This window comes from Ovis aries, chromosome 7 (assembly GCF_016772045.2).
Source record: "Ovis aries strain OAR_USU_Benz2616 breed Rambouillet chromosome 7, ARS-UI_Ramb_v3.0, whole genome shotgun sequence".
In the NCBI taxonomy this organism is placed as follows: domain Eukaryota; kingdom Metazoa; phylum Chordata; class Mammalia; order Artiodactyla; family Bovidae; genus Ovis; species Ovis aries.
Window position 1 is genome coordinate 55,917,812 of NC_056060.1, and position 27,025 is coordinate 55,944,836.

Sequence of the window (27,025 nt, forward strand, 5' to 3'; positions counted from 1 at the left end):
TTAATGTTTCTGTATAATACTGTTAAAAATATTTATTTTGGTATGTAGCATATAATTTGCTGTAAAGATATTTCTGCCAGTTAGTTTTTTAAATGTAGTCCAAATTTTTAAACTTCTAAAATCTTGTCTATTTTGAGTGTTTAGTGAAAATGAACTTTTAATATTTTGCTCTTAGACTGAATCTTTCATCTATAATTAATGATATCAAGATGAGACAAGGCTGGGTCATCTTGAGGCCTGTCAGACATTGTGCATGGCAGTTATTTTTTCACAAAATAGAGCAAAGATATCCTCCCACAAGAAAATTTGCATCATAATTGTTGTTAGCTACTAATCCCCACACTCTGGAGTTAATAGTGCTGATGCATTGTTCAGTGAGGAAACCTAAACAGACAGACAAGCCTGAGCAAAGCCCTTGAATAGGCGACTCATTTTCATACAGATGTCTGCTTTACAATTATACTTTTCGAATTGAAATATAAAACTGGATGGGCTATTGAGCCATTTTGCTTACCTCCATCTTCTCCAAGTGTCGCCAAGCCAGACGAACTAGGTCTGAGGTCGCATTGTTGTGGAAGAATAACCTTCCAATCATGGTGGAAGTGATGCTACTACCAGACTGCTGCTACAGTGATGATGGGCCCACCACCGAAGGAATTGATCTAAATGATCCTGCTATTAAACAAGATGCGTTATTATTAGAAAGATGGATATTGGAGCCAGTTCCTCGACAGTAAGTTGACCTGAGTTTGAAGTTGTCCCTGGTAAATTAGATTTTCCATTACTTTCTATAAATTACTTTAATGATATGTCTTTGAATCCTTATATTTATGTAGTAAAATTTACCTATTTTGTACTTCTGTGACTTCAAGTGACACTTGTAAATGTACTCGCACACTCTTGAAAGCATATATCCTGAGTGATATATTTACCAGTTCGTTTCTAAAATTCAGTCACTTTATACTTGCTGACATTTAGATGATGCTTTTTTACTTTCCTTAGGAGTGGTGATCGATTTATTGAAGAGAAGACTCTCCTGTTGGCTGTCCGCTCATTTGTGTTTTTTTCTCAATTAAGTGCTTGGCTGAGTGTTTCTCATGGTGCTACTCCACGAAATATTCTTTACAGGTATGTCTAGGGCAGAAAAAGAACCATGCGTATTCAGCTACAGTGGTTAACTACTGAGTGGTATTTGACCTTTTAAGCAGTTTACTTCCTTCATTTCTAAATGTAAGTGGATAAAATTTACTCAAGTTTTTCTCAAAGCATGTTAGAGAAGTTTAGATATGATATGACTCAAGATGAGTTTTGTTTCTTGGGTTAAATTTGGTGTAGAGTAGTTTTCAGAGAACTTTTAAGCTTACTTTGTAGAACCAACAATGAATTCATACTACCATTGTAAATAAAGTGGAAAAACTTTCTGGGCTGCTGAATTTTCACAATGGTAAACCTACTTAATTTTTAGATCTTGAAAACTGTAAACACACAAGCTGCTGAACAGCTGTCTTAACTGTCTCTTTAGGCAGTAGCCATGAGATAGAGAGTATGTCTAAATCACCTCACAGAAAGCATATAATTATAATAGAATTAACTGAATTCATTTATTTAGAAGCAAATGGAAAGTTCCTTTTTTCTATTTTGACAACTAATTTTGAATTACACTATTTTTTAACTTTAGTGCTTTATTACTATAATGTTCTTAAAAAGAAGATTGTCTGTATTGCAGGCATAGTCTATTTATGTTGGTTTTGTTAGAGTGACATGCATGGTAAAGTAGATTAAAATCTCAATAGTAATTAGTGCAAACAAAGGTAAGTATATGATTGTTTAAAGTTTTGAAAATAATATATAATAATTATATGTTTCATAATCCATTGATTCCATTTTTTTCTGTGTGATTCTAGAATCAGTGCTGCTGATGTAGACCTACAGTGGAATTTTTCACAGACTCCAATTGAACATGTGTTTCCTGTTCCCAATGTTTCTCACAATGTGGCCTTGAAAGTCAGCGTTCAGTCCTTGCCCAGACAATCTAATTATCCAGTTTTGACCTGTAGTATTCACACTAACATTGGCCTTTATGAGAAAAGAATTCAAGAACATGAACTTAAAACCCATCAGCACCGAAATTCTACAGAAGCAGATCATTGTAGTACAGACAGTTCACAACGTGTTTGCAGCAAACAAACTTGGACCATGGCACCTGAAAGCATAATATTACATGCAAAAAATGGCACAACTCCAGAATATAGTGCAGCTGTCAAAAATGTCAAGCTATATCCAGGCACTGGTAGTAAATCTGACTATGGAACATCTCAAGGCAATATTTTAGGCTTCAGTAGTATAGGAGAGAAAAAGTCACATGAAACATCAGTGAGAACCTTAAAATCATTTTCAGTGGTTGATTCCAGTGACTCTAGTCGCCAGAGTTCCTGGCAGTCAGTTGGTGAGACTAATCCTTTAATAGGCTCTTTAATTCAGGAGCGGCAAGAAGTTATTGCAAGAATAGCTCAGCATCTGATTCATTGTGATCCAAGTACTTCCCATGTTTCTGGACATCCACTTAATATGCAAGAATCTAGTTCACTTAATTCAAAACTTTTCCGTGTTTCACAAGAAAATGAAAGTGTACGAAGATGTAAAGAAACATTCTCTGTCTCTTTTGGCAGTCCAGAGCTCACCTCTTCAGAAGATACCAGTGAAGGGAAGATTCGAGTAAAACCAGAAACTCCTCGAAATGACACTTGCATCTCTAATGGTCTTCATTCTCGTCAGTCTGTTGGTGAGACTAATCCTTTGATAAGCTCTTTACTCCAAGAACGGCAAGATATCATTGCAAGGATTGCTCAACACTTGGAGCATATTGATCCAATGGCATCTCACATGCCCCGGCAATCATTCAACATGCAGGACTCCAGTTCAGTTCCTTCTAAAGTATTTAGGAGTTCCTATGAAGACAAAAATTTATTGAAGAAAAACAAGGATGACACCTCTGTTTCCATTTCTAATACAAAATTTTCCTTGTTAGATGACATCAGTGAAGGGAAAAACTCAATATCTAATAAATATTTTAGTTCTTTTAATTGCAACAGTAAAGTCAAGCCTTCTTTGCAAACTCAAACAAGAAGAAATCTGTATAAGGACAATCCTAGTGAAATCCAAAGTACGTTTCAGGAGACACAGAACAAAGCTACTGGTTTAATGACCCCTTCAAATATATCTCACTGCAAAGAAAATAACTTTGATTTGACAATCAGGTTAGAAAACACATGTTCTGAGTGTCAATTTAAGAAGCAAGAAATTAACGATGAGATTGATAAAGAGCATTCAAATTGTAACAGTATTGACAAACAGATTTACACAAATAAGTATAAGGACAAAATAATAAATGAAAATTATAATCCAGAATCTTTTAGCAATCACCAGTGTGATAATTCAAAAAAAAATGACTTGAAAGTAAAAGTTACTGTGTTGGAAATGTCTGGATATCTGAGTAAACATGAAAACGAGTGCTCAAATAAAGACCCAAAAAGGCCTAAGCCATGTGAACAAAACACTCAACTTAATAGTATAGAAAATTATCTTATTAAAGATAGTGAAGGTTTCAAATGCAAAAAGCTAGACCAATTAAGAAATGAACAGGATAAGAAAGATCCGATTGATGAAAACTCTCAAAACTCTTCTCAGAGAAAGAATATAAAAGACTGTTTGTCCACATGTGAACAACTGAAAAATAAAGAGGTGTTGGTAAGTAATTTCTAACATTTCAAATATAATCCTCAAATACTTGTTATGGTTTAAATTTTGTTTACAGAAGATCTTGTTATAAAGGCCCAAGGTGCCCATTGTCTATAGAGCAGACTATCTGGCTACAGATCTAGTATCAACATCCTTATAAATTAAACTACCCACTTAAGAGCAAATGCTAGGTAAATTCTTCCTCTTGCCCTTTTTTGTTTATTTCAATACTGGGAACGGTTGCTGGAGAGTAAAAAGGAGTCAGAAATGAAACTTGTTATCATTAGCTTAATGTGTTATTTGTTAGCAACTCTGGCCCTTTACGAGCAGAGTGCCCATTGTGTTATGCCTCTGCCCAGCTAAGGAATATCTAGTGAAATCACTGACCAGTGGTCAAAATACCTACATTCCAGTCCTGACAAATTTGGACCTTGAGTGAAGCTGAATAAATCACTCACTTCTAAAACTTCCAGTCTCCTCAATTTTAAAGTAAGAATGATGAATCTCTTTTGCTTATAGTTGTGGTAATAATTAAATTGTAGATTTTTAAACATTTTTTAAACTTTTACTTTACTACATAAATCAGACATACTTAAGTTATTTCCATTTTATTTGTCCACCAAACCACTTTTTAACTTTAGAAAATTATTATTAGACTTAAATTTCCTTTGTTTCTCTAAAAAGCATTACAAATTTATATCTCAGTTATATGGAAAACTACTTAGCTGCCTTGATCCCAAATCTCAATGACCTTGGTTCATCTTCTTTATCAGGCAGATTAGTCTTGTTGGACATTAGAGTCTTAAAATTATGCCATGTTGCCAATTGCTGTTTTTCAACAGAAGATTTCCTCTCCTCCAACACATGGGTTTAATCAAATTTCAGTTTCCAATTTACTAAAACGTTAATTGTCACAAAAACCTACCCTGACCCTAAGAATACTAGCTTTTCATGACCCTTTCTGGTACATTATAGGGAGGCTTACTTTGACCATGGTATTTTTCAAGCCACTGTGATTAGTTTTTTTCATGTTCTTACTTTAAATATTGGAGAAGGCAATGGCAACCCACTGCAGTACTCTTGCTTGGTGAATGCCATGGATAGAAGAGCCTGGTAGGCTGCAGTCCATGGGGTCGCTAGGACTCAGACATGACTGAGTGACTTCACTTTGACTTTTCACTTTCATGCATTGGAGAAGGAAATGGCAACCCACTCCAGTGTTCTTGCCTGGAGGATCCCAGGGATGGGGGGAGCCTGGTGGGCTGCCGTCTATGGGGTCGCACAGAGTTGGACATGACTGGAGTGGCTTAGCAGTACTTTAAATGTAATTATATAACCTTTGCTATGTGCCTAGGCATTCTTATGAGTGTTTTATACATGTTGGCTTACTAAATCCTTTCACTATGATGTGAGATTAAGTGCTGTTGCTAACTAAAGTTTGCAAATGTGGACTCTAGGCCTAGAGAGGTTATATAACGTGCCCAAGGTAATAAAGCTAGGAAATGATAAAGCCAGGACCCATTAGTTCTTTCTGATTTATATTCATGTGTTTTCATGAAATTTTGATTTCTGAGTATAAACTTGCATAAATTCTTAAGAAATAGTCTATTTCTTATATCACTTCAAAAACATGGTACTGTGACTGTTTTAAGTATATTTTAAAATTCACATTTATATTCTTGTATCATGCACTAACTACCAAATTATATTTTCTGAGGAGGGCTCTTGCTATTGACATAGTTTCGTATTTTAGAATATTGTACTAATTTTTTCTAACTGTGAGAAGTTATTTTTTTCACAGATTAAAAGAATTTAATATTAGCTTACTAATGGTAGACTAAGTATAAAATACATTGACCTGACATGCTGTAGTCCATGGGGTCACAGAGAGTCGGACACAACTGGGCCACTGAACAACAACAAGGCATACATTAGACATACTTTCTTTATTTGAGTTTATTCAGCATCTAGAAAAAACTCGTAAACTCTGTTTTCTAATTAAAGTGTATATAAATGTTTGTGTATGTGGTCTTCTCTTGTGCCTCAGATGATAAAGAACCTGCCTGCCACTGCAGGAGATGCAAGTTCAGTCCCTGGGTTGGGAGAATACCCCAGAGAAGGAAATGGCAACCCACTCCAGTATTCTCGCCTTGAAAATCCCATGGTCAGAGGAGCCTGGCAGGCTACAGTCCATGGGGTCGCAAAAGAGTCAGACACAGCTTAGCGACTTAACAACAAATAATGAATATGTGTGTATAGATAGGTTTATAGGTCATTAACTTTACCACCAAGGATGTAATACCTCAGTACATATTAAGACTAAATCTGAAAACAAAAAACTTGAATGTTACTATTAAAATCTAATTCTTTTCCTAGCAGAAAACTATACCATTTAGACACTCAAGTGTCTGGCAGAAACATAATTTTCATTCCTTGGATGGAACCTCAACCAGAGCCTTTCATCCTCGAACTGGATTGCCTCTTCTTTCCAGTCCTGTAAGTGTTTTTCTCTTATTTTTTTTTTTCTCTTATTATGTAAAATGTTTGCAAATAATTTTATCCAAATTTTAATTGAAAATTTTAAATTTAAGTGCTTCAAAATAAATTTTTAGTGGGAAATCATTTTACCTTTTGATATACTTAATACCTAAATGTTAATATGGAAAAAGGAAAAGTGGATAAAATGCATTTATTATGTTATGATTATAAAATTTGTCTGAAATTCTCAATGTCTAGCATATTAATTCCTACTAAATGTAAGGAAAATAAGTGTCAAGTATATTTTTTATAAATAGATTTGTGTTATAGTACTGAGCCTTGTTGACACTACCAGCTGAATCATCTGGGATTCAGATTTGTGGCTGTCTTTGATTTAGGACCTGTATAATTAATCATCTTATTTTGAGATATAGAGGTTTCCCCTTTCTACATTTACAAATACAGATCTGAGTGTGATGGTTAACAGCTTTGTTTTGGAGTCACACCGACTATTCTCTAGCCATGTGATGTTCAGTTCAGTTTAGTTCAGTTCAGTCGCTTAGTCCTGTCTGACTCTTTGCAACCTCATGAATTGCAGCATGCCAGGCCTCCCTGTCCATCACAACTCCCGGAGTTCACTCAGACTCATGTCCATCGAGTCCGTGATGCCATCCAGCCATCTCATCCTCAGTCGTCCCCTTCTCCTCCTGCCCCCAGTCCCTCCCAGCATCAGAGTCTTTTCCAGTGAGTCAACTCTTCTCATGAGGTGGCCAAAGTACTGGAGTTTCAGCTTTAGCATCATTCCTTCCAAAGAAATCCCAGGGCTGATCTCCTTCAGAATGGACTGGTTGGATCTCCTTGCAGTCCAAGGGACTCTCAAGAGTCTTCTCCAACACCACAGTTCAAAAGCATCAATTCTTCGGTGCTCAGCCTTCTTCACAGTCCAACTCTCACATCCATACATGACCACTGGAAAAACCATAGCCTTGACTAGACAAACCTTTGTTGGCAAAGTAATATCTCTGCTTTTCAATATGCTATCTAGATTGGTCACAACTTTTCTTCCAAGGAGTAAGCGTTTTTTAATTTCATGGCTGCAATCACCATCTGCAGTGATTTTGGAGCCCCCAAAAATAAAGTCTGACACTGTTTCCGTGACATTAGTTGAGAAATATTATCTCTCTGAGCCTCAGTTTCCTCATCTGTAAAAAGGGAGTGATAATGTCTGCTTTAGTGTTAGGAGGATGATTAGTATCATTCCTGACATATGGTAAGCATTTGATAGTTAGTCACTAGTGCTGCCATTTCAGTTAAACTAAAGGTAAACTGTTATTTTGCTACTAATATAAAATAATTTTTGTTTTTATGTGAGTGTTTAAAGTAAAGGCAAAGCATATGTTTAAAAAATAATTTTTGAATAAGAGATCTAGATTTAAATTATAACTAGGACCTTAGGTATTTGTTTTAGAGAAGTTGAATTCCAAACAATATAAAATAATCCCAAATATTTGACCTACCTATGAGATGCTTTCAAAATACCCAAGTGATCAGGAAACAAACTTGCATCATGCTGATGTAAAGACCACTACATGCAGAATTCTGTTCAATATGGTCAACTGAGTTGATACAAGATCCTTCCTCTTTCCTAAACGCAGAAATACTGGATAAAATATAACACAACTTATAAATACATAATATAGTATATGAGCAGGAAAGACACATTTCCAAATACTAACTAGGGGTGAATTAATTATGGCTTTCCAGAATATCTAAATCTAATATAATGCTAAGATTTAATGTTCCTGCTGGGTCAGGAGTCAGGTCTATACCAGTCATAGCTGAGACCTAAAACCAAACTCCATAAAGCCAGAACAGAAGAGGACAGCCATTCTAGAAATGGGAGAGAGGAGGGGAAAAAAATCACCTATTTAATTAAAAGGTACAACAGGAAGGTATAGATTAGATGGGAAAACAAGTCCCCCAAAGAATTTGGACCTAAGCCTAAATCACCCCAAGATAGGGGGCTCCAAATTTGTGCTATATATGAGAAAACATGAGATTATCCCACATCTATAACCCATGGCACCAAGGATTTATTTTCAACAATAGCTCCTGCTAAAGATGATCTCAGGGGAATTAAAATTACAAAGCACCTTAAAAGAATCAACAAGAGAAAGAAGGAAGGGAATTCATATTTAGGAATCTTGTTATCAGAGCAGCATGAAAGATAATTAAAAATAATTCTTTGTAAAATTTTCCGGGATATAAATGAAGATAAAGACAGGGAACTGAGATAACAGCACATGTGGAATTGGAAAAATAGAAATGAAAAATATAATTGAAGTGTACACATATGTGCACATACCCATATACATGAATTAAATGGTAGACTGAAATCATCTGAATAGAGATTTAATAAATAGACAGACACATGTTAAGAAAGCACCTGGAATAAAGTGCAAAAGGAAAGAGAGATGGTACAGTATGAAAGTGGCCTGGAGGATAAAATGAGATGTTCAATATAAGCCTAGTAGAAATTCCAAAAGGAAGAGTAGATAAAGAAAATGCAGTATTAGAAGAAATTAAAGTAGAAAATGTTCCTGAATTGAAGACATGAGAATTTGGATTGACTATTTCACATTAAGTTCTGACTCCAAAATATAGCATGGTATACTTATACAACTCTCAAAAATATTGAGATTGTTTAGACTTTCAGTATCATCTGTATCACAAATTAGACCAATAACTCAGATACTTTAATACATATTTAACTTTAATTTTAGAGACAAATTCATCTAACCTGCATGTTGTATGTGATTTTACCTTTTAATTTACACTGGGATCTTTGACTTTTAGAATATTTTGAGCTAGTTGGTGGTTTGTCTTAAATGTAATTTGGTATACAATAGTGATTGAAAATCCAGAATAGTATTTTTCAAAACTATTCTCTGTGAAGCCCCAGCCAGGGTTCTTAGAAATGTGCACTGGGGTAAGGATAGGTAAAGGAACAGTGGAGTTGCCAGGACCCCAGGCTCCCATCACTGTTTAATTCTTTTGCCCCCTTTTATTGTAAAACTATAAATCATTTATTTCTACCACATTCAATACAGAAGTATGTAAAGTAAAAAGTAAAAATCTTATTCTATATTAAGATTACATGTAAAACTTGGTTTTAGAGAAAACTGGTTCTGATTCTTTATTCATTTATTTGACTGCACCAGGGTCTTAGTTGTGGCATGTGGGATCTAGTTCCCTGACCAAGGATCAAACCCAGGGCCCTGTATTGGGAGCCCAGAATCTTAAGACACTGGACTGACTACCAGGGAAGTCCCCAGTCTGGTTCTTAAAAAAAGTCAAAACCTAGGGAATTCCCTGGTGGTCCAGTGATTTGGACTTGGCACTTTCACTGCAGTGGCCCTAGTTAATCTCTGGTCAGGGAACTAAGATCCTGCAAGCTTCGAGGCGTGGCCAAAAAAAAAAAAACACAGTAAAAGTGCTTTTATTAATCACTTGTTTATTTTTTAACTAGTTAATAAAATGAAGACATAGGGACAACATGTAATAAAAAGGGTGATTTTAAGTACGCTATTAAGAGAAGTTCTATTATTTTTTAAGATATGCTTAGCTTTCATTTGAAATTTGTTTGATCAAGTCAAGAAAAAAATAGTCTTTTGAAATTCTTTTGAAACCTAACAAGTGATTATTTTAACCTTAGGTTCCTCAAAGAAAGGCACAATCAGGTTGCTTTGATCTGGATTCTTCATTCCTGCATCTGAAAAGCTTATCATCTAGAAGGTATTTATCTTAAAATTGATTTGTATATATGAAATAATATTACACAAAATTCTAGCCTTTCATAGTAAATGATGTTGATTCTGAAAATAAAAATTTTAACAGGAGTCTTATTTTTCATTTTATCATTTTCAAGATGATTTCACACATTCAGTTATTAAAGATGAGAGAGATTAAGACAATGCATAGCTAACTATATAATGGCATCATAATAAACAAACACTTAACATTGGTTTTAACATTTAAGTGGGTTTGTCTGCTTCTGGTCATTCACCTCCTCCTTTGTCTTACACGCCTTTGCAAAACAGCCTTGGCAGTTTGTTCCATGTTGACAAATAATACTCTCATTATATGCCTTAGTCACATAATTTTGCTTTGTATTCTAGTTCTTAACTTAAAATGAAGATTGATATAGAAGACTGCATTCAGTTCAGTTCAGTCGCTCAGTCATGTCCGACTCCTTCCGACCCTTTGAACTGCAGCACGCCAGGCCTCCCTGTCCATCACCAATTCCTGGAGTGTACCCAAACTCATGTCCATTGAGTTGGTGATGCCATCTAACCATCTCATTCTCTGTCGTCCCCTTCTCCTCCTACCTTCAGTCTTTCCCAACATCAGGGTCTTTTCAAATGAGTCAGCTCTTCACATGAGGTGGCCAAAGTACTGGAGTTTCAGCTTCAACATCAGTCCTTCCAATGAACACCCAGGACTGATCTCCTTTAGGATGGACTGGTTGGATCTCCTTGCAGTCCAAGAAGACTACATTATACTACTATATATTTCCAGTAGATGCTTCTATGTGATATGTTATAAATTCCACCTTGAAATCTAGGATGCTTTATATATATTCTTTATCAAATACAATAACAAAGATTATAAAATCCAGAATTTAAGATATTTCATATCTTAACATTTGATTACATTAAATTTTGATTATGATACTTCAAGTAAAATTGATCAGATCTTCCTAATTTAGTTTTGTACAAAAGTAAATTAGAAAACAGTATTGTTAATGTGCCCATTTGCTGATTTTTTCTTTTTTAATTTTTTGTTCTGTTTTTAAATAGTCCTCAACCATGTTTAAACATTGAAGATGATCCAGATATTCATGAAAAACCACTTCTCAGTTCTAGTGCTCCACCTGTAACAAGTCTTAGTCTCTTAGGAAATTTTGAGGTAATGTTTTTTAAAACTATTTTAAGAGTTGATGTTTCTTAACCTAGATCCATGGTGCTATATCATTTGTTTTTGAAAAGGAAATAAATAGATTATATTTTTCTAAAGCCTTGAAATGACCTTCTTTTCTTCCTTTCCTATTTTTCCTTTTTCTTTTTTCCTTTTCCCTTTCCTTTTCATGACAAGTGAAGTTGGGAGATTGTTGGCAGTGATAACGTACAGTTGGGTAGCTGGTGGGAAGAGATGGAGCACATGGGTGAAATCAGGTTGGATGGAGGTATCCGTTACTCTACCTGGAAAATAGACCTGACCACATCTTATCTGGTAAAACTGTCTCTGGGATCCAGAAGGGATTGATGATGGGCTGATAGAAGCTGATTCATCATCAGAGGAGGTTGATTTTCAAAATCAAATGATTCTTTGTACTTTATTTGCAACTTCTCTGTTAATCTTAATTTATTCTAAAATGAGATTATTTTTTAAAAGTCAAATGGTCTCTCATACATGTGCTGCTTTATTTAATGACTGTTGTACTTGAGATCAAGTATATCAAGGGTTTAGTAGTCTTCAATTAGAAAAGTCTTAAACATTGTACTTGTAAATGACATTAAAAATTTTTTTATTGAAATACAGTTGATTTACAATGTTGTATTAGGTTATGCTATATAGCAAAGTGAATCAGTTGTAAATATGCATATATCTACTCTTTTTTAGATTCATTTCCCATATGGGTCATTACAGATTATTGAGTAGAGTTCCCTGTGCAGTACAGTAGGTCCTTCTTAGTTATCTGTTTTATATGTAGTAGTGTGTATATATTAATCCCAATCTACCAATTTATCCTGCCCCACTTATCCCCTGTAACCATAAGTTTTTTTTCTACATCTTTAACTCTTTCTGTTTTGTAGATAAGTTCATTTGTACCTTCTTTTTAGATTCCACATTTAAGTGGTACTATATTTTATTTATCTTTACCTGACTTACTTCACTTAGTGTGGTAATCTCTAGGTCCCTCCATTTCGCTGCAAATGGCATTATTTCATTCTTCTTGTGACTCAGTATTACTCCATTGTATATATGTACCACATATTCTTTATCCAATCCTCTGTTGATGGACATTTAGGTTGCTTCCATGTCCTGGCTATTGTAAATAGTGCAACAGTGAACATTAGGGTGCGTGTATCATTTTGAATTACGGTTTTCTCCAGGTATACCAGTGGGATTGCTGGGTCATATGGTAGCTCTATTTTTATTTTTTTAAGGAACCTCCATACTGTTCTTCATAGCAGCTATACCAATTTACACTCCCACCAACAGTGTTTTTAAAGAATTCCTTGACAGTCTAGTAGTTAGGACTCCCTGCTTTCACTTCAGGGCGTAGGGTTTCAATCCCTAGTCAGAGAACTAAGAAACTGCATGCCATGAGGTACAGCCAAAGAATAAATGAATGATTTTGTATTTATGGGTGTGTGTGTGTGTGTGTATACACACATTCCAATCCCAAAGAAAGGCAATGCCAAGGAATGCTCAAACTACTGCACAATTTCACTCATCTCACATGCTAGTAAAGTAATGCTCAAAATTCTCCAAGCCAGGCTTCAGCAATACGTGAACCGTGAACTCCCTGATGTTCAAGCTGGTTTTAGAAAAGGCAGAGAAACCAGAGATCAAATTGCCAACATCCGCTGGATCATGGAAAAGCAAGAGAGTTCCAGAAAAACATCTATTTCTGCTTTATTGACTATGCCAAAGCCTTTGACTGTGTGGATCACAGTAAACTGTGGAAAATTCTGAAAGAGATGGGAATACCAGACCACCTGGACTGCCTCTTGAGAAATCTGTATGCAGGTCAGGAAGCAACAGTTAGAACTGGACATGGAACAACGGACTGGTTCCAAATAGGAAAAGGAGTACGTCAAGGCTGTATATTGTCACCCTGCTTATTTAACTTCTATGCAGAGTACATCATGAGAAACGCTGGACTGGAAGAAACACAAGCTGGAATCCAGATTGCCGGGAGAAATATCAATAACCTCAGATATGCAGATGCCACCACCCTTATGGCAGAAAGTGAAGAGGAGCTAAAAAGCTTCTTGATGAAAGTGAAAGAGGAGAGTGAAAAAGTTGGCTTAAAGCTCAACATTCAGAAAACGAAGATCATGGCATCTGGTCCCATCACTTCATGGGAAATAGATGGGGAAACAGTGGAAACAGTGTCAGACTTTATTTGGAGGGGGCTCCAAAATCACTGCAGATGGTGACTGCAGCCATGAAATTAAAAGACGCTTACTCCTTGGAAGAAAAGTTATGACCAACCTAGATAGGATATTTGAAAGCAGAGACATTACTTTGCCGACTAAGGTCCGTCTAGTCAAGGCTATGGTTTTTCCTGTGGTCATGTATGGATGTGAGGGTTGGACTGTGAAGAAGGCTGAGTGCCGAAGAATTGATGGTTTTGAACTGTGGTGTTGCAGAAGACTCTTGAGAGTCCCTTGGACTGCAAGGAGATCCAACCAGTCCATTCTGAAGGAGATCAGCCCTGGGATTTCTTTGGAAGGAATGATGCTGAAGCTGAAACTCCAGTACTTTGGCCACCTCATGAGAAGAGTTGACTCATTGGAAAAGACTGATGCTGGGAGGGATTGGGGGCAGGAGGAGAAGGGGACAACCGAGGATGAGATGTCTGTATGGCATCACGGACTCGATGAATGTGAGTCTGAGTAAACTCCGGGAAATGGTGATGGACAGGGAAGCCTGGCGTGCTGTAATTCATGGGGTCGCAAAGAATCAGACATGACTGAGTGACTGAACTGAACTGAGACTTCCCTGGTGGCTCAGTAGTAAAGAATCCACCTGCCACTGCAGGAGCCGTGGGTTCAATCCTTGGGTCAGGAAGGAAATGGCAACCCACTGAAGGATTCTTCCTGGGAAATTCCATGGACAGAGGAGCCTAGAGGGCTACAGTCCATAGGGTCTCAAAAGAGCTGGACATGACTTAGCAACTAAACAATAGCAGTTGGTGTATATATATGTGTGTGTGTTGTGTATATATACATATGTATGTTTGTATGTATATATATGCATGTAGGACAGAGGAGCCTGGCGGGCTACAGTCCATGGGGTCTCAAAAGAGTTGGGCAGGACTTAGCAATTAAACAACAATGATGGTGTGTGTGTGTGTGTGTGTGTGTGTGTGTGTGTACATATGTATGTTGTATGTGTATATATGCATGTATAAAAACATATCCTGAAGAAAGACATGGCAACTCACTCCAGTATTCTTGCCTGGAGAATCCTATGGACAGAGCAGGCTGGCAGGCTACAATCCATAGGGTTGCACAGAGTCAGATACTACTGAAGCAACTTAGCATGCATGCATGCATAAACACATATATAACCACCAATCACCTTGTTCAACTGGCTTATTAATTTTGTTCATGGGGGGAGATTTTTGTATGTAGATTTCCAAATCATCTAGAAATAGGAAAGGTTTTATTTTTTACTTTGTAATTTGTATGCCTTTTATTTCCTTTTCTTATAGTTTTGCACTGAATAGGGACTAGCATGCATGCTGCTGCTGCTGCTAAGTCGCTTTAGTCGTGTCCGACTCTGTGCGACCCCAGAGACAGCAGCCCACCAGGCTCCCCCATCCCTGGGATTCTCCAGGCAAGAACACTGGAGTGGGGTACCATTTCCTTCTCCAAGCATGCATGCTAGTATATTCATTTAAAAATCTAAAGTCAGAGACTACTTTGGATGGTCTTTTTGACCATGGAACTTGAGAATTGCTGATATCTCTTTCAAATTTAGACTCGTGAGGGCTTGGAGTGTTTCTTTTCAAAGAATTATTGAATCAAAGAAATGCTACTCACATTTCATGATGTATCCATAAAGAGAGCTTGTGAAAAGATTTACTTTTTTCTCATACCTGAGCAGATAAATATTAAATAACAGAGTGGTTCCCTCAGTGAATGAACTTGGGAGAGATGGATAAGGAGCTTCTCTACTGCTTTTATTTATATACTCTTAAATATTCTCCCCAACATGTATTTGCTGTTTTTTAAATTAAACTGAAAAATAAAACATATGTCACATACAGCAGTTTTTAAGAAGCACTTGTTTCTCAAAGCTGAGTACTTGACTTTCTGTTTTGATGCAACTTCTGTAATATAACCTGTTAACAAGCTTTCAAGTGCTTCTCTGTGGTTAACACTAGGAGTATACTCTGTGAGGAATAAGAAAACTTGTAATATTATACTTGCTCTGGTAGAGCATATTTTTCTTCACAGAGATAAGAATAACTTATTACATAATTATGTCTAAACAGTGGTTAAGTTTAAAGATAGTTCAGTGTAGATTGGAATAGTAAGAAGGCCAAACTTTATATGATTGATGTGGGAGGAAATTGATTTCTGGCCAGATGAACTTTTGAAATGGGGGCATGGCAATGGCAGTGACCACTCTCCTAGTGCCAGAAAGCATAGTTAACATATTTCTTTAAATAGAAAGAACGTGTTAACTTTTAATTGTTCCTTAAAATTTATTTTATCTTATCTCCCAGGAGTCTGTCTTGAACTATCGTTTAGATCCTCTCGGCATTGTTGATGGCTTTACTGCAGAGGTAGGGGCAAGTGGTGTCTTCTGCCCCACCCATTTGACTCTTCCAGTTGAAGTGTCATTCTACAGTGTTTCCGACGATAATGCTCCCTCTCCTTATATGGCAAGTATTTTTCAATTGTCTTCTGCTGAAATCAGCCATCTTAATGACAAATGCCTTTAAGTTTAAAGAGATTTAGTACTGCTTTGGTACAATGCCTGAAAATATAAACCATTTCCCAAGAGTGGATTGAGGGCCAAATAGAGACGAATATGCCAAAATAGCACCTTACAACTTCTTTCTGAGCAAGCTCCAATGATAGATATCCTCTCTTGTATTTGAGATGATGCTGAAAATTTACTTGTTTTATGTAATTCGAAGAAATGATAAAATTTTGATTAGTGACACTGTAATTCCATATCTTGCTGAGTTCACACAAATTCTTAAGTTCTTACTGTGCACTCTAGTCCTATCAGTGTTGCCTTCACTATGAGCCTCATCTCAGTAGAGTTTAAATAAGGATTTAGTGACCTACGTTTTCTGTGAAACCGTTTCACTCCCTTTCTCCTGTTTGGTTTATCTTTGGACCATTTTTTTTTTCCAGTCCCAATCCTAGGATCCCTAAAACAGACGAGGATACTATATTACACAGTTTATTTCTTTAGCTCTGAATGTGGCCTTGTGTAGTTTCTTGAAATTGATGGATAAATTGGCCCAGACCCGGGGAATGCAAAAGGGTGAGACTTTACACCAGAAGCTGCCTGGTTTCCTGAGGCTCCGACTTGAGAGCGTCTAACAGCACAGCCCTGCTGATCAGAGTTAGGGAAGAATGAGGAATCTGTGCAGAGTACGTAAACTGATTTATGACAATTAGCCACAAATGCAAGCTATTCTGAATCTACCCTCAGGACGGCAAACAAGTTTACCTGCTTGCTAAATATGGCCAATAACATCAAGTAGAAATGAATTTGGACTTCTCTGGTGGGTCAGTGGTAAAGAATCTGCCTGCAGTATAGGAGACCTGGGTTCGATCCCTGGGTTGGGAAGATCCCCTGGAGGAGGGCATGGCAACCCACTCCAATATTCTTGCCTGGAGAATCCCATGGACAGAAGAGCCTGGTGGCTACGGTCCATGGGGTTGCAAAGAGTTGGACATGACTGAGTAACTGAACAGGATTTTTTAGCTCAGTGGGCATGAATTTAAGCAAACTCCTAAAGATAGTGAAGGACAGGGAAGCCTGATGTGCTGCAGTCTGAGGTCTCAGAGACTGAGTGACTGAACAACAACAAGGTTCTTTAGAATACTAGCTGTGTCTGACTCTGTGCCAATGCTTTAGTGGTGAGTAAAACACCTCAGGGGAATAAGAGCAGCGTCTTGAACCTTAAGATCCTATAATTTTATCTTTCTCATTTTTTTATTCCAGCAGATTTGAGGATAAAATAAGCCCTCAACTGCAAAAATGATACCAGGTCCTGGTGTGTGATTACTGTCAGCCCCTTTCCAAAAGACAAGTCAGTGGCTACTAATACAAATGTTTAAGAAGTTTGCACTGATGGTATAAAATATGGAGTCAGATCAGGGTTTTTATGTTAGGCCTTACTTTGGGAAATACAAATTTCAATAGACATAGAAATATATGTTTCTGGTCTTCCTATTTGAGTTTCCTAGCTTATCACCTGATCCAGTTTCTTTCTTTCCTTCTTTCTTTCTAATATCCTTTTCCCCCCATCTTCTAGATTCTCAAGGACATTAGCAACAGTGCATTTTGTTATGAATAAAAGCTATGAAAAGGAAATTCTATTACATAATTGAGAGTCAGGAGTCTGTGTGTTTCATACTTTAATCAAAAAAGCACAATGATATATAATCATTTATTCAAAGTTTTCTTTCTTTGATAATAATTATATTTGTGAGTAATAATCGTGAAGATGCATAACAATGGTTGTTACAAAAAACAGGCTCAGTTCTTCACAAATTTGCCCAGTTATCATATCCACCAAACGATATTCACTTAACATAGAAAGATATATCCACTTTTCAGTATAATTTTGAAAAAAAAACCTTAATTTTAGATAATGGAAAATATCATTGAAATATCATTAAGATAAGCTCAATATCAAAAAAATGTGCATACTGAATGCTTACGGTATTAAAATACATCTATAAAGATACCCATTTTGCTTTACTAGAACATCAAGGAGTCTCATTAGTTTCACATATTCTGTTGGCACATACTAATATAGAAATGGAAAGATAAGGTCTGAGGTCATTAGTGTACAGAGTTCCTGACGACCGTTAGGGGAGTTAGAAACAAGATAAAAGAGTGAATTGTCTGAAAATGAGCTCAAAAAATATCTTGGTGTGAAATTCATGAGCAAGAGGTAATTTGAACTGTGCTTTAGAAAAAGCAAAACATTTATCCTTGACCTTGGTTGACATCTAAAAAACGAAGGATTAAGAGGTAAAGGATTTTATCATGCTGTCTCCAGAAGGTACATCCAGGTGATCACAGATTTTGAATAAATATTGAAAAGAGTTTAAATTAGGTTAAGTTAGTATATCCTTTAAGAATCTTTTACTTTTCTCTGATAATTGTCTTTAATAAATTTTCCATTATGTAATTTTTTACTCATTAAAAATGAGTTGCCTTTGCAAATGACCCAGTCCAAATCTTAGATCACAGATCTTTCCTACTGTATATTAATAAAATTAATCTTGTATTTTAGGGAATCTTATTTATATTTTGGTAGTTGTCTGTTTTCAAAGGACTGATCATGTTTTGATAAGGTAGTATATATCATAGACCAGTGGAACTGAGACACCAAATCCCTCTTTGTTACTCTAATAATGACCTTGGGACTTCTCATAACAAATTATACAGTTGACTCACAAAAGTGAAATTTTAGCACAGAAAATTCTGTCTTTGTGGTGTGGAGATAGTATCGGGCTTTAAGATTAGCTGAAAGCCAGATAAATCTCTCTCTCCAGTCCAGTGTTAATGCTAAGAATATTCTCCAAGTGTTAGGTAATGTGACATTTCACTGTTTAGAAGCTATTGCATGTACCAGTTAGAAAGGTCTAAAGCAGGTTTGCTCATGGCAGCATCATGGTATAACTTGCATTATGATCATATTAACAACACTGTAGGGGCTTCTCTGGTGGCTCAGTGGTAAAAAAAAAATTCAGCTGACAAAGCAGGAGACACAGCTTCAATCCCTGGTCCAGGAAGATCCCACATGCTGCGGAACAACTAAGCCTCTGTGCCACAACTATTGAGCCTGTGCTCTAGAGCCCAGGAACCTCAACTACTGAGCCCATACACCACACCTACTGAAGCCTATGCACCCTAGAGCCTCTGCTCTGCGACTAGAGAAGCCACCACAATGAGAAGGCCACATGCAACAAAGAATACTCCCCACTCACTGTAACTGGAGAAAAGCCTGTGTGGCAACGAAGACCCAGCACAGCCGAAAATAAATAAATTAATTGATTTTTTAAAAGCAACACTATATATTTTATATGTTTTTTCTATTTGTAATTAGCCATATTAAGATATCTTCCTTCAGTTTTACTTAGTTTTGCATATTTTCTATTACACAGTCACTTGAGAAAGAGTTTTTGTGTAAGATTTTGGCCAAATTGAGTTCTTCTTAATCCTTCTATTCCATTCTAAAATGCCAGAAGGAAATGTTTTTCTTCCTTATGTTATATACAGCAATTTTCTAGATATAAATATTAATATGCCAACCAATTAAAATAATTAAATTGTTAAAATAATAAATTTAATAATAATACTAATGAAATTCCAAATACTTTCCTAATCTCTTTATAAAATTCCAAACTTGCCATTGTCAATACTAGTCTTACATTGCTTAGAAATTTTGTGAAGTGTTGCCTTAAAATTTGAGGTTTTAGAAAAATCTATATTCTTCCCTTATAAATTGATGTATTATTATTATATTCTAAAAACTATTAGAATTATATTAAAGGAAATAAGTGCAGGCTTGGTAGTAGATTTTCCCTCACCAATATTCTTATATATATTTAACAGAGGATGGCAAGGAAATACAGTAGTGTATTGGCTGGAGTAATGTAATTAGAAAGGTAGCTATTATTTAGATATATTTTGCTTTTCTTTCTGGAACTAGGAAAAAGAGGAGCACTATATATACCATAGCATTTTTTCATGTAGAGAAAATTGTAAGAGAAAAATTATTAAAGCTTCATTACTGTTTTGGTTAGGGATGCAGTTTGTTAACATGCTGTTTTCATGCTTTAAATGACCATTGATATATCAGATTCATTAAGAACCACATGTCTTTTCAGTGCCCTTGAAATGAACATGAACATTTCCTATTATCAACATACTAATTTAATATTCTGATTGTCAAGTGCTGTTCACTTGAAGGTTAGGTATTCACATATTAGAGTCTGGCCTTCCCTTTTACCTTTGTCCCCTCCCTTTTATCCCCCACCCCTACCCCTGGTCAGTCTTTCAAACCCAACAGAGATATTACCTGATAGGACAGTCCTATTTTATATTTACTTTTACATAAGGTTGGCATGTTTTGGCAAGTACAATGTAAAATGATGGGATATGAATTGTAAAACATGCAATTATTCTACTTGAATACTCAAAAGAAAACTATTCACCCAGTTAAATGAATCAGCATTTTTTTCTTGAAGCTACCTAAGAATTAAGTACCACAATCACCATCTGTAGTCATTTGGTCATCCTGGTTATCTAGAAACTTTCACACATTCAATTGTAGCTTCCTGTGTTTTAATTTATACTGTTTGCCATTGTTTGGACTTCTGCAGTAATTACAGCATCTTTCTCAGAAAATTATTTTGTGTAATATGACAGTACCTCTCAGACTTCAATGTACGTATGATGTCATCTGGGGAATGTTGTTAAAATGCAGATCTGATTTAGTAGGCTTGTGGGGAGAAATAAGAAGCTGTGTTTCTAACAAGTTCACAGGTGATGCTGATGATGCTGGTCTACCTTAAGTCAGAAAGTCATTTATGTATATAACAACTTAATTTCCTGACTGAATAATCGACTTCATTTTTGGGGCCAGACATAAACAGGATCATCCCTCAGTTTTGACTTTTCATATGTCCAAGGATCAGTAAATTGTTTTGCTTCTTCATTTCCTCCTCCCACATGATACAAGAGAATAATCTCCCTTTATCTCCTTTTTAGTTAAGGAGCTTCTTACTTTTATATCTTATCTTATCTTAATAGAAATTTCAAGCAGCATGGTCATTGATGTTATATGTTGTTTATTGCAACATCTCCGGGAAAAATAGTAAATTGTTTCCTTATGGGTGAAATCCTTACTATTTTGTATTCCTTGAATGTATCTCTATTAATTCAATGTGAATTTTTTTCCATACAAATACAGTTGTGAAAAGTTATTAATTACATAATTTATTATTTTTATTTTAGTCTTTTGTGTGTATAAATATGCACCAGTTTGTACTCAATTTGTCTTCTTTTATTTTAAGGGTGTGATTACTTTAGAGTCCCTTGGTAAAAGGGGTTATCGAGTACCTCCTTCAGGAACAATACAAGTGGTATGTGTTTTATAGCCTACAATTGCAATAATCATTCTCTCACATACATATAGAACTTAGCCCTTTCTCCTGCTACTGCTGCTGCAACAACTTTGGTAAGTAACAGTGGGGCTGCAGCTTTGTTTGGAGTTTCCCTGCTCTGCCTCAGGAATGACCATTTGGGGACCTCCATAAAAGGAAAGCATTAATAAGCTAATCAAGGTGAATGGTTTAGAAAAATAGCATATGGCAGTTAACTTAAATAGAGCTATTTTCAGTATAAATAAAATTTAGATTACCAGTATCTTCTATTTAATATAATAAGACAGATTGAGATTGACCCATGTAAAAGGAGACCCCAAGTATTAGTATTGCTTTCGCAGGGAACTTGGGAAGAAAAATTATCCCTACTATAATAATTTCTAAAATTGATTTAATGAGATGGTTACACAAAGCAGAAATGAAGTCCTGCAGACGTCAGGGTAAAGAATGCATCTTTCCTTTTGGCCTAGATGTTGATCTAGTTTTGCCTTAGGAGAACTGTTCTAGCCCAGTGCAGTAATCCTTCATCATCTTTGATCCCCAGCTCTTAGAAGAGTAATTTTATATCAAGGCCCGTTTGTGATTCAGTCCATCTCCAAGTCAGACCCAGAATAATCCTATGAGTCTAAAGTCTATTACAGTATTGACTCTTGTAACTCTTCAAAAGAGTCTAGCTGTATTTGTCAACTGTACCTCAAAAAAGCTGAAATTAAAAAAAATAAAAGAGTCTAGCTGAGTTCCTCACACTAAGGATCTGGTCTAATTCAGCAAGCTTTTCTATGACTTTTGACTGCAGTGTGATCAGTTCTTTGTCAGACCACTTTCATGCATCCCCATTGTTCTAGTATGGCAGAGTCTGTACATTTGTTTATTTTGTGTCACACAGAAATGAAACAGTACTAAGCAATTTATATGCATGTTTATACTGGAGTGTATGTATACATATATATAACTTTACTTAGGGAAAATCACATTTTAAAGTAAGATTTTTATGTGAATGGATTTCTTGAACTAAAAGAGTGATCATCTTCTGATCTCTTGCCTCTGGCTATGTAGCTCTTGTGAAAGTGTGGGTCACTGGAAAACTAGCTATCAGTTGTCATAATAATGAGGCATAAACCCAGAGGCAGCACATTTACCCCTTGTTTGAAGACTGCCAACTCTGCTGGCTATTTTAAATCTGAAACTTGGGTATGTCTTTCATTCCTTATGTAAGTTTAATTATGTATAAACATGGCTTGAACTTCTGGCTTACTAGTTGTTGTAGTTGTTAAATATATTAGCCTTAATTTTAAGACTCACTAGATTTCAAAAATTGGATCATAATATTGATATATTTCTCATTTTGATTCAGTGAGTGATGTCCAGTGCCACGGATGAGCTTCTGAAAGCATGGGCACCAAGTTACCTATTGATGTGTTGGTAATTTGGTTAAAGTCAAATCAGCAGCTTGGAATTTTGTTTAAAAATTAGTACTTAAAAAAAATAATATTCCTTCAGTTATTCATGGCCAAATAGCGATTGAATTTAATTTTGGTCTATTATGATATTGATGGTGGTAAAAAAAAAAAGTCTAGTGTCACTGAAGTTTCTGAAATGAGTCCAACTGTAAGAATATAAATTATTACTTAGTGTACTTTGTAACTAATAATAATGAACTTTATTTTCTAAACTTGGAAAAATTTCCAAACAAAAATTTCTTTTTTGAGAACATATTTTAAATTTTATAATAACCGTATGTAACTAAAACATCAAAGTCTAGTTGTACCAAACTTTTTATTTTTAAAAAATTCTATTTATTCACTTAAAATGTGAGGAAAGCTGAAATTTTATTTTGAACATTTTGCAGTTAATTTTAATAAAATAATATTTGAAGTATATGAACTGGAATGTTTTAATTCAGTGAAGCTGTATTTAATAGTTTAATGGAACTGTTTCTTAATATATGAACAAGAGTGAAAGTTGTGTATTGTGTATTATTAATAAGAGATTTGTGACTAAAAGATTTTGTTACAGGATCTCTTATTTATATAAATAAAAAATAAATTGAACCATTAAAAATACTGAATATCATTTCATAAACTTCTGAAATTTTATTAGCTTTATTCCTTCAAACTGAATTATATCCACCGGGATTAATTTATTATTACAAAGCCTATTTTACTGTTGGCATAATCACTGTAAGACGAATCAACAAATCATTGGGTTTAAAAAATAATTTTTATATTGTTTCTTCAGACCTTATTTAATCCTAATAAGACTGTGGTGAAGATGTTTGTTGTGATATATGACTTGCGAGATATGCCAGCCAATCATCAGACATTCCTACGACAAAGAACTTTTTCTGTACCTGTTAAACAAGAAATGAAAAGAAGTGTTAATAAAGAGAACATCCGACATACAGAAGAACGGTTATTACGCTACCTCATACATCTGAGGTAATGTTCTAAATGAATATGAAAATACGTTACTTCAGAAGAAAATTCTAAAATTTTTACTTTAGTTTAAAAAACTCTCTCTCTAACTAGACAACTGCCCCTTGGAATTCGCTTAACTTGGACACTCTTTATGATATGCCAGGATGCAGAAAGCACATGGCATATTTTTCTGCAGTCATTATTACTTGTTGACTTAAGGGAGTTTTTATTGGTAGCTGTGTAATGTAAAATATTTTCTAGGGAAAAAATGCTAATATATCTGGAGGGGCAGTGAAACAGTTTTCTGAAGCAATGCTGCCCAATAGAAGTGTAATATGACCCATATAAATAGTTCTATATTTTCTATTAGCCACATTAATAAAAGTAATAGGTAGTAGAGGATTAATATGTTTTATTTAACTGAACACATTTAAGTATTATAATTTGAAATGTAATGTACATAAAAATTATCAGTGAGATATTTATGTTCATTTGCTGTCCTCAATTTGAACTAGCCACATTACAAGTGCTCAGTAGGTACTTGTGGCTTCTGAGTTGGACAGGGAAATTCTTAACCTTCATTTATTCATTCATTCATTCAAAAACTATTGATGTGTCAGGCATGCTTCTAGACTGTAGGAAGCAGCAGTGACAAAAATCTCTGTTCTCATACAGTTTTTATTCTGGTTATTCTGTCAGAAAGATGTTTTTCTCAAACTTTTACTACACAGCTCATAGCTCTAGGTTGTGAGAAACCATTTGTTTGCTCTTGAAGTTCATACTTCCAGGGGTAACCCTTGTAGCCCTGATATCCTAGTGCAGTTCTTAGGTTCCATGAGCAAGTCTGTTGCTTAGTAGAAAGCTCAATAGTCTTTTGTCCATAACTCAATCAGTGAGGAGACTGATCATATCAGTGACAATAATTCATCTTAACTTCTTACTCCAAGAAGCCCCATTCATCAGGAGAAGGTACCAGCCTTTTCTTTAATCTGTTCCAACAACCTTAGCCATATGTAACCAACGATTAGATACCTTAAATGCTGTAAAGAAACTACTTTAGAAACTATGGTGTAATGCCCAAAGTTCACCATGTTCTTTTTCAGATTGAAAAGGTGAAAAACTTCAGAAAGAATGAGAGTGAGCCAGCCTGAGGTCTGCTTTAATGTATACAACTGACCACCAGATTTTTCAGCTAATTTGGGAATGTCATCCACAGTCCCAGATATTTCTACTAGACAAAGGGAAAACCACAAAAATTAGCACTAAAGGGTATGTCTGACATACCCATAATCTGCCAGATAGATTTATGTGATTAAAGCCTCCAATCCCTGTAGTATGCTATAGATGTTAGCAGAAGACAGAAACAGTTCCATATACAGCTTTGATAACCATTTTCATTTCACCGCTAACTTTCTCCTCTTGATTTCTATTGATGATTAGGCTTTGCTAGCCACTAAGGACAGTAGCAGTCCTTTCTCAGCCTGTGGTTGTCCTCAAAGCTTGATATAGTTTTCTGTGGTAACTTTCCAAGTGTGGAATCCATTTTATTGTAGTCAAAATTGTAGGAGGGCAGGTTGTGTGAAATGGGTCATTCTTTGTATGAACTAGAGGATGCCTAAATGTAGTATAACTGGCTGACATGAACTGAAACTTAATGCTATAGATGAGGAAAGATGCATGTGCTTTGGTGTCAGGAATATAAAGTAGGATTGTATGTGAAACCCAGATTTACAGAAAGCACCTCTGTCATTGTAAGGGGGAAAGGGAGTGTGAACTGTGTACAGAATAGGGAAGGGGAAGCATTTAACATAGCAGCATTTGCTTTGGCAATATTAGATGTCAAATATTTTGTTAAAGAGGGACTGTTAATACTGTAACAAGACTGATTCTTCCTGCTTTCAAAACTTAAAACTTTCAAACTCAAAACTTACTCAGGTCTGTTTGTTTTAAACACTTATTTCCTGAAATGAAGCATCTTTTTGTTGTTTCTTTGTTTAGGTTCCAGAGTTCTAAATCTGGAAAGATCTACCTCCATAGAGATGTACGGCTCCTGTTCTCTAGAAAGTCAATGGAAGTTGATAGCGGTGCTGCATATGAACTCAAATCTTACACTGAATCACCAACAAACCCTCAGTTTTCACCAAGATGTTGATAAAGAGTGACAGCTTAAAGTATTTGCCCAGTACCCAAGTTTGAAAGTAAAAATTAGCATAGAAAGGAGTGTACCAAATTAACAAGCAGGGGAGTGGATCTTCTCCTGTTTTCCTGGACCAGTTTTTAATCAAAGGATTCCTGGAATGAGCTCTACATATTCCAAGTAGACTGGAAATACTCATGTCCTAATCCTTTTTGTACTGTTGAAACCACTTCATTGGACATGTTGCAATAGCAAATCCCTTCCCCCCCACAATTAGATTAGTGTTTACACTTTTTATTTCTCAGTTATTTAATATTTAATGTTTTCCTTAATACTCAAGTGATGTTTGTCTCTAGTGTTCTAATGTAGCACAAATCCTATGTAAAATCATACTGTGTATTTTTGACATTACTGTTGAAATCTGAAATATATGCACAAGTCTTTTAATTTTGCGTGATGTGTTTTAAGTACTGTTCATTTAAGTTATTGAAAATGAGAATGAAATGTTGAGCTTCTTTAAGATTAACGCACTATGCAAGCATGTGTACTTTTTATATCTCCCGGGTTTAGTTTTTACAACACCTCGTCCCGATTGCTGTCTCACACAGTAGTCCTGTAACATGCTGTCTTGGCAGTGCAATGCGGACTAAGCTGCTTCACATTCCCTTTGCAACTTCAGATCATCATGCCCATTCATATTCCTTCTAAAATCTCTTATCCCCAAAACAGTTCTATTTTTTCCTTAATCACTACTACAGAGGATTTACCTTAAATCGCTGTCCCATTCTAGATAACTTTTGCAAATTGTTAAAAGAATATGTACTTTGAAGACAAATTAGTATTTATATTGTAAATATATGCAAGAAACAAAGAAATGTGTATTTGGCTTTTATTTTTGGATGAGACATTTATGCGATTGAGTGAATTTCTGGTACCCATCATACAGTTTCTATTCTTGATTTATAGCTGATAAGAGGAGAGGGAAGATGTCTTGAGCCTCATCCCAATTTATCAGTTTCTCATTCAGGGTCACATGGAAGGCATTTGGCAACTGGGAAAACCACTGAGTAAGAGACCTTGATTGA

At 35.6% G+C, this 27,025-nt stretch overlaps 1 protein-coding gene across 18 annotated transcripts in view; it reads left to right on the top strand.

Moving 5' to 3' along the window:
* Nucleotides 1-26,815, top strand: part of ATOSA (atos homolog A) — an 86,405-nt gene extending 59,590 nt beyond the window's left edge. For 5 of the 18 annotated variants that reach the window (XM_042252449.2, XM_042252448.2, XM_012181534.5 and 2 more), the window contains 10 exons: nucleotides 531-733; nucleotides 1,003-1,128; nucleotides 1,905-3,747; nucleotides 6,115-6,234; nucleotides 9,932-10,011; nucleotides 11,076-11,184; nucleotides 15,746-15,904; nucleotides 21,297-21,365; nucleotides 23,625-23,824; nucleotides 25,802-26,815. In XM_042252449.2, the coding sequence (XP_042108383.1) occupies nucleotides 531-733; nucleotides 1,003-1,128; nucleotides 1,905-3,747; nucleotides 6,115-6,234; nucleotides 9,932-10,011; nucleotides 11,076-11,184; nucleotides 15,746-15,904; nucleotides 21,297-21,365; nucleotides 23,625-23,824; nucleotides 25,802-25,955 (3,063 nt within the window). In that variant the 3' untranslated portion in view covers nucleotides 25,956-26,815. The remainder of the gene's footprint in view (nucleotides 1-530; nucleotides 734-1,002; nucleotides 1,129-1,904; nucleotides 3,748-6,114; nucleotides 6,235-9,931; nucleotides 10,012-11,075; nucleotides 11,185-15,745; nucleotides 15,905-21,296; nucleotides 21,366-23,624; nucleotides 23,825-25,801) is intronic. The other 13 variants (XM_060417924.1, XM_060417923.1, XM_012181532.4 and 10 more) reach the window with 5 other exon arrangements.
* The last annotated feature ends 210 nt before the right edge of the window (nucleotides 26,816-27,025 follow it).